General features: G+C 26.4%; 1 protein-coding gene across 1 annotated transcript in view; it reads right to left on the bottom strand.

Moving 5' to 3' along the window:
• LOC126904336 (translocation protein SEC63 homolog) overlaps positions 1–6,093 on the bottom strand; it is a 15,112-nt gene extending 9,019 nt beyond the window's left edge. Inside the window, exons 1-8 of the mRNA XM_050683317.1 lie at positions 5,759–6,093; positions 5,596–5,698; positions 2,478–2,592; positions 2,303–2,408; positions 2,061–2,191; positions 1,368–1,460; positions 1,147–1,308; positions 404–635 (exon numbers count right to left, since the gene is read on the bottom strand). Coding sequence (XP_050539274.1) covers positions 404–635; positions 1,147–1,308; positions 1,368–1,460; positions 2,061–2,191; positions 2,303–2,408; positions 2,478–2,592; positions 5,596–5,698; positions 5,759–5,882 — 1,066 coding nt within the window. The 5' untranslated portion in view covers positions 5,883–6,093. The remainder of the gene's footprint in view (positions 1–403; positions 636–1,146; positions 1,309–1,367; positions 1,461–2,060; positions 2,192–2,302; positions 2,409–2,477; positions 2,593–5,595; positions 5,699–5,758) is intronic.
• Between the last annotated feature and the right edge of the window lie 422 nt (positions 6,094–6,515).

The following is a 6,515-nucleotide window of genomic DNA, read 5'->3' as shown; positions in this document are numbered from 1 at the left end:
ATATATATATATATATATATATATATACAGAGTGACTCAAATCTAACAAACCATTATTATAAATTTTGATATAATAATGTTTTTCCTGTATTTTTTTTTATACATATAAAATAAAATTTTTTTATTTTTTTCATTTAAATAGATTTAGTTTACCAACTTTTTTGATACAATCCAAGAAAGTGTGTATGTATCTACATTTATTTACCTTCAATATCGCTTAATTATAAAGATACCTACTCATTTATATATAAATAATAAAAAAATAGGATTTTAACATAGTCTAAGAATGCATAAATTATTTTTTTTTTAAAGTAATACAAAATATTAAATTTGTCAAAAAATCATATAGGACCATCTGTATATATACTCAATATAAAATACCATAGTCTCTTTATTTGCTTACCTCGTTGAGCATACGCAAGCAAAATTAATTGAGACACAACACCAACCATTTCTTGAATTAAATAAGGACATTTTTTTACTATATACATACGATCCAAGTCCAAAGTATCAGCTTTTAGAGGTAATCGTGATAAATGTGCATGAACTAACGCACGAGCTTTAATTGAATAATTGTATGACAAAGGTGGTTCTTTTTGAGCTTTTTCAATAAAATTATACAGTTGCTTTATAAGCTGAAATCATATATAAAGTTAAATACATACAATATATATTTAAATAGAATGTTCAAAAAGTAAGGAAAAGGGCACTGATTATTTAAAAAACTTTATTTCCATACATACATTATATGGAATTCATTATGTCCATATACATTTTCAACATTATAAAATTAATATATTAATATTTTCTACTCAATTATTAACAGAAGCCTGTTAAGAGGTAATGAAATACTTTTATATTTTATATCAATCCAATGACATAAAATTAATATCATAAAATAAAATAATAAAATGTGAGTTCTTATTTTTATTTTTTTCATTCAAATTGTTCAACATGTTATATATTTTTAAATAATTCAAATTTTCAAGAATTATATTGGTATAGCTTTATATTTTTGGAAGAAAATTGTTTAAAAAAATTATATAATTAAAATTGAATAATTTATTTAATAATAAAAATATATTAAAAATTATTTATAACCTCAAAAATAACATTTGTTTATATACAAATTAACAAAATAATTACTTGTGGCATTTCATATTCATCACTGGACCGTTCTACTATCTCACTATTATATTTTTTTTCAAACTCTAATGAAGCACTCAAAATCATTATTACACGTTTCAAAGGAATAGAATTTGATTTATGCAAAAAATAATAATACATTCGAGATGTTTCCAGTAAAACCTGACAAATAATAAGATAATTAGTTTGGACAACAATAGCAAATAAATATAAATTTATACCTTGTCTCCAGAATATCGTATAGATTTATACCACCACATCCCCACTGTTGTTGGAAGAGCAATCATAAACACTAAGGCGTAGAGTCCTAACACCTAATAATAGAATAATTTTTATAACTAAGTGATAAACAGTTGGAATATTTGAATTATAATTCCATAAGTAACTATAACTATTAATAATAGAAAAAAATTCTTATAAAAATATTAAAGAAAAAACAATAATTTTACAACTTTTTTACTACCTATACTACTATTTTGTTTAAAAAATAACACCCTTTTCAATTTTTTACACAACTATCTGGTAATAATTACAATGCAATTAAATACTTTTAATTTAAGTAGATAAATAAAGTAATTTCCAAGACCGTATCTGAGAAGCCTTAAAGGACCACCACCCTGGAATTTTTTTGAAATATATATATATATATATATATATAACCAACCCTCAATATATGTATACATATTTTATATCCCTTCCAATGCCCTTGGTAATTTCTTTTTCTGACTACCAATATTACTGATAGTCACATTATTAAAAAAACATAATGCAATCCTGATATCAGAATGGCTATATCTTAGGGAGTAAATTGATTCAATAAAATTAGTATATTTTAACCACTTCTAATTAAATGGTTTTTATACTTTTACAACTTAGTATTAAGTTAACATCATTTATGAATGTAATTATTATACCCAAAATGAATTTTCTTTTTCCACAATCCAAGATGGTAAGGCAATTCCAAAACTCATTGCTCCAGGGCCATCAGGATTCCCATATTTTTCCCAATTTTTTCTAGATTCTTCATCTGTTAAGGCTTGGTAAGCTAAAATTAAGTAAATACAATATATAAACTTTTTCATATGTTTTTATGAATTTCAAATTTTTAATATAACGTAATTGTCTTAATAAATATTTTAAAATCTAGAATACACACCTTTAGTAAGCTTCATAAATTTCTTTTCATCACCAGTTTCTTTGTCTGGATGATATATCAAAGATAATTTTCGATATGCTTTTTTAATAACTTTTTCATTTGTACCCTAAAAATTATGAAATACCTTACAAAAGTTTTCTTAAAAAGTCTAAATTAAATTTTTTTATTTACTCACAATTGGAACATTTAAAATATCATAAGGATCAAAACTTGCACTTTCATAATCAAACTGTGAAACTTTATATGCAAGAAATGCTAACAAGGCCCAACCAGAAATTATAGTTATTTTTCTGAAAAAAAAAAAAACCGTTATTAGGAAGACAATTTGTTATTTTATCTATTTAAAATATTATAACATAAAAGTAATTTTGTTTTCATAACAAAATATAAGCAATTATTAAACTTATTAAATGCAAACAAAATAAAACTTTTAATATTATAATGACAACTATACAACCCTATGAATAGGGGATAAGAATACATCCACAGCCCCTCTAACAGTCATAAGAAGCATTTAATAAGGTTGCATCAGATTGACAACCAGTATAAAATTTTTTTTGAAAAAGTAGGAGGAATCCTGAATAAAACTTAGATGGATTGTCCTATCTGGAATATACATGGGGACAACAGGTGAGAGGAAATAAAGTAGTTAAAGACAGGGAAGACCTAAAGAATGAAGTGTTTGATACCAACCATACAACTTGTGTCATAGCTGTTTCACTTATTCTGTATATAGGCCTACCCTACCATTGTAGTTTTAACGGTGTAGGGAAGTCATCATTTAATTCTAGACTGGACTTATATTTAAGGGAGAAAGATAGATACAAAGTAAGGTTAGGTGTGTGGAATGTTAGAACATTAAAAGGAAGAAGGATTGAAGAGAAGAAAAGTTAATATTTGTTGTGTGCAGGAAACCAACTGTCAAGGAGAGAGAGCAAGGAAAATAGGTGAAGATTATAAAAAATATACTCAGGTAAATCTAATACAAAGAATGATGTAGGGATAATAATGGATGAGGAGATGAAAGTAAAGTAGTAGAAGTAGATAGAAAAATTGACAGAATTATGGTCATAAAATAAATTTTCGAAAAAAAAGGGTTGAATGTAATAAGAACTAATGCACCATAAATAAGATGTGATAAAATAGACAAAAAGGGGTTTGGAGAGAGATGAATGAGGTGATGTAAAGAATACCGTGTAATGAGGATGCGGTGATAGATGGAGATATGAAAGGATATATTGGTAAAGAGTGGAGAGGATATAAACGAGTACATGGAAGGTGGTATAGTTTAGTGGGAAGAATGAGGCTGGAGAAAGAATCTTAGATTTCATAGAATCATATGATCTTACTGTGATTGATACTTATTTTAGAAAAAGGGAAGAACATAATATAGCTTATCACAGTGGGAGTAATAGACAACAGGATGATTATTTTATGTAGAAGAGAGAGAGCATAAAGAGAATAAAAGATTGTAAAGTTATTCCAGGAGAGAGTCTAAATACACAACATAGACTGATGCTAATGGAGTTGTGATGTAAAGTGTGAAGAGTGTATACAAAAATAGTAAGAACACAGAAGGAGAATCGAGAATCTGGTGGTATAAATTGAAAGAGGGAAAAAGAAAAAAGTTTTTAAAGACAGTGAGTGAGGATAGTGTAAAATGTAGAGGAAGACACAAATGATGTGTGGAGTATATTTGCTAGTTGTTTAAAGAATACTGCAAAGGAGATTATTGGTGAGAGTAGAAGAAGAATATCAGAAAACAAGGAAACCTGGTGGTGGGATGAAGACGTTCAAAAAAACCTAAGAAGTAACAAAAGCAATTCTAAGTATGGCAGAAGAGCAAAAGGAGAGAAGATTGGATTGAGTATAAATGCTTGTAAAAATAAGCTAAGTGTGAGGCAAGTATAGCCAAGTTTAAAAGGGATGATGAGTTGTATGATAGGCTATGAACAAAGGAAGTTGAAATAGAAGACTTGTAGAAGTAAGAGCAAAACGGTTCTAAAGATTATCACAATATAAAATGTATAAAAAGTGATGATAAGAGAATGCTAATGAGTGATAATGATGTGAAACAAAGGTGAAAAGAGTATTTTAAAAAATTACTATAAGAGGAGTATCCATTAGAAACATTAAAAGATATCTGATAGAACAATGGACTGATAGATTTAAGTGAGAATGAGGTATTGGAGGTTGTGGTATCAATGAAAAAGAATAAAGTAGTAGGACTAGATGAAGTGCCAGTAGAAGTATAGAAAATATTAGGTGGTGTTGGCATAAGGTGGTCGAAAGATCTTATTAATAAGAATTAATTAGAAGGTAGGTGAAATGAGGAGATCAGTGATAATTATAAAGTATGTGATTGAAGAGGTAGAAAATTTTTAAACAAACACAATACTTAAAAAAAATTTAATTTTATATATTTATATAAATAGTTAATTTTTGAGATAAAAATGCTTTTGTAAAATATTCTTATGTTGCCATTTATAATTGGCTCAAACTCTAGTTAGTTCATTATCTACCAGAGCACTATCTTTTCAGTTATCCAATATCCCCCAGCAACTTTTTCTTATTCTCCAAGATGAAGTTGCACTTCAAGGGAACTCATCATAGCGGTATATAGGTCAAAGAAACTGTAAATGTGGTGTTGAATGGGTTGACAACGGGGATTACCAAGGGTGCTTTCAAATGTGGGTGCAACAAACAAAGACTATTATGAAGGTTTATAATAAAATTTTGCTTAGGTATTAGAGTAATTATTAATGAAAAATGTCTAGAACTTAACTTCTAGACATTGTAAGTATAATGAACATAACAATTGTTATTTGATACAGTTCATTGGTAATTTTATTTAATTAAACTAAAATTTATTTAATTAATTATAGAAAAATTGTATGACTGTAATTAATTTATATTCTACAATAAACTTGGTTAAAAATATTAATAGTATAACAACTACTATGGGTTTTAAAACTAATTTATCTTCATTATAAGGGTACAGATTTTTTACATTCAAGCATATCTATATGCAATATAATCTTATTACAGATTTTTTTTTTGTTTACTAATATATATTGGGTATTAATGAACAAAAAATGTTTGTCATTAGTTATAAAGAAAAGTTTTTGAAATAAAGGATTTTAAAATTTAGTGCCATAACTTAATTATATTGTTAATATAGTTTATTACTAAAACTAAATTGTAAATAAAAACAAAAGAATGCACTTCAAATTACTGTTTTGAAATAAATTGAATAATGGATTCAGTTGAGAAATGTTCAAGATAATACATACACAAACATTTTTTTCATTAATTCCCATGGTTTAGTAGATTGTAATATAGTCTTTTTTTTTCTACATCCTGGACAATAACACTCAGATGCTAATAACTTTGGATCTAAAAAATGTAAATACAATTACTTAAATATCCAACTGATAAAAACTATAAAATCATTACCTTCTTTTTGCTGTCTTGGCCACCAGTAATAAGTTCCAGGCACCAACAATAACGCTAAGAACGATAATATAAAATAAAAAAATGTAGCACCACTCTCATCATATTGAAATTTTTGGCCAGCCATTTTACCAAATTTATAAAGATATAAGAGAATTACTAATTAAACATTGTCTAAAGATAACTAGTCGATTACATTTTCTAAATAAAATTTAACATAATACTAATAATTTTTCATTTGTATATTCAATAAAAATTATGAGGAAAATTAATAGAACCACGAAGCAAAATAAATGTCTTAAGGTTTTAACATTGTTCTTATTGCCTGTAACAATGTAACACGTCATATACATTACACAGTGATTGTAAAATATAAGTTGATTATATCAAGTCCACGACTCGTTGATATTAAATTGTTAAGCGATTAAATGTGATAAGCGTAACGGCCGCTTTGAATGGTAGACTATGAATCAAGAAATTATGTATGGAGAAAGATATTATTTTAATTTATTTTATTGTGTGATGAGAATAAGTTGGTAAATTTTTGTATGACACTACCTAAACAATTGAGATTTTGCATTTTAATATGCAAGGTAATTGGTTTATTGTTGACCACTAGATTTTTTTTTTAAATAATAATAAATTTGACACATTTTAGTTAATTCAAGTAGTATTAGTTCTTGATTATAAGTGGTTAATTCTTTTCTTTTCTATTTTCCCTTATAAGAGTATTAACTTTATTTCTTTAATGTTAACATTT

Source organism: Daktulosphaira vitifoliae, unplaced genomic scaffold, assembly GCF_025091365.1.
Source record: "Daktulosphaira vitifoliae isolate Bord-2020 unplaced genomic scaffold, ASM2509136v1 Scaffold_4, whole genome shotgun sequence".
In the NCBI taxonomy this organism is placed as follows: Eukaryota; Metazoa; Arthropoda; class Insecta; order Hemiptera; family Phylloxeridae; genus Daktulosphaira; species Daktulosphaira vitifoliae.
The sequence above is the reverse complement of the archived record's forward strand: the minus strand, read 5'-3'. Positions and strand labels throughout refer to the sequence as shown.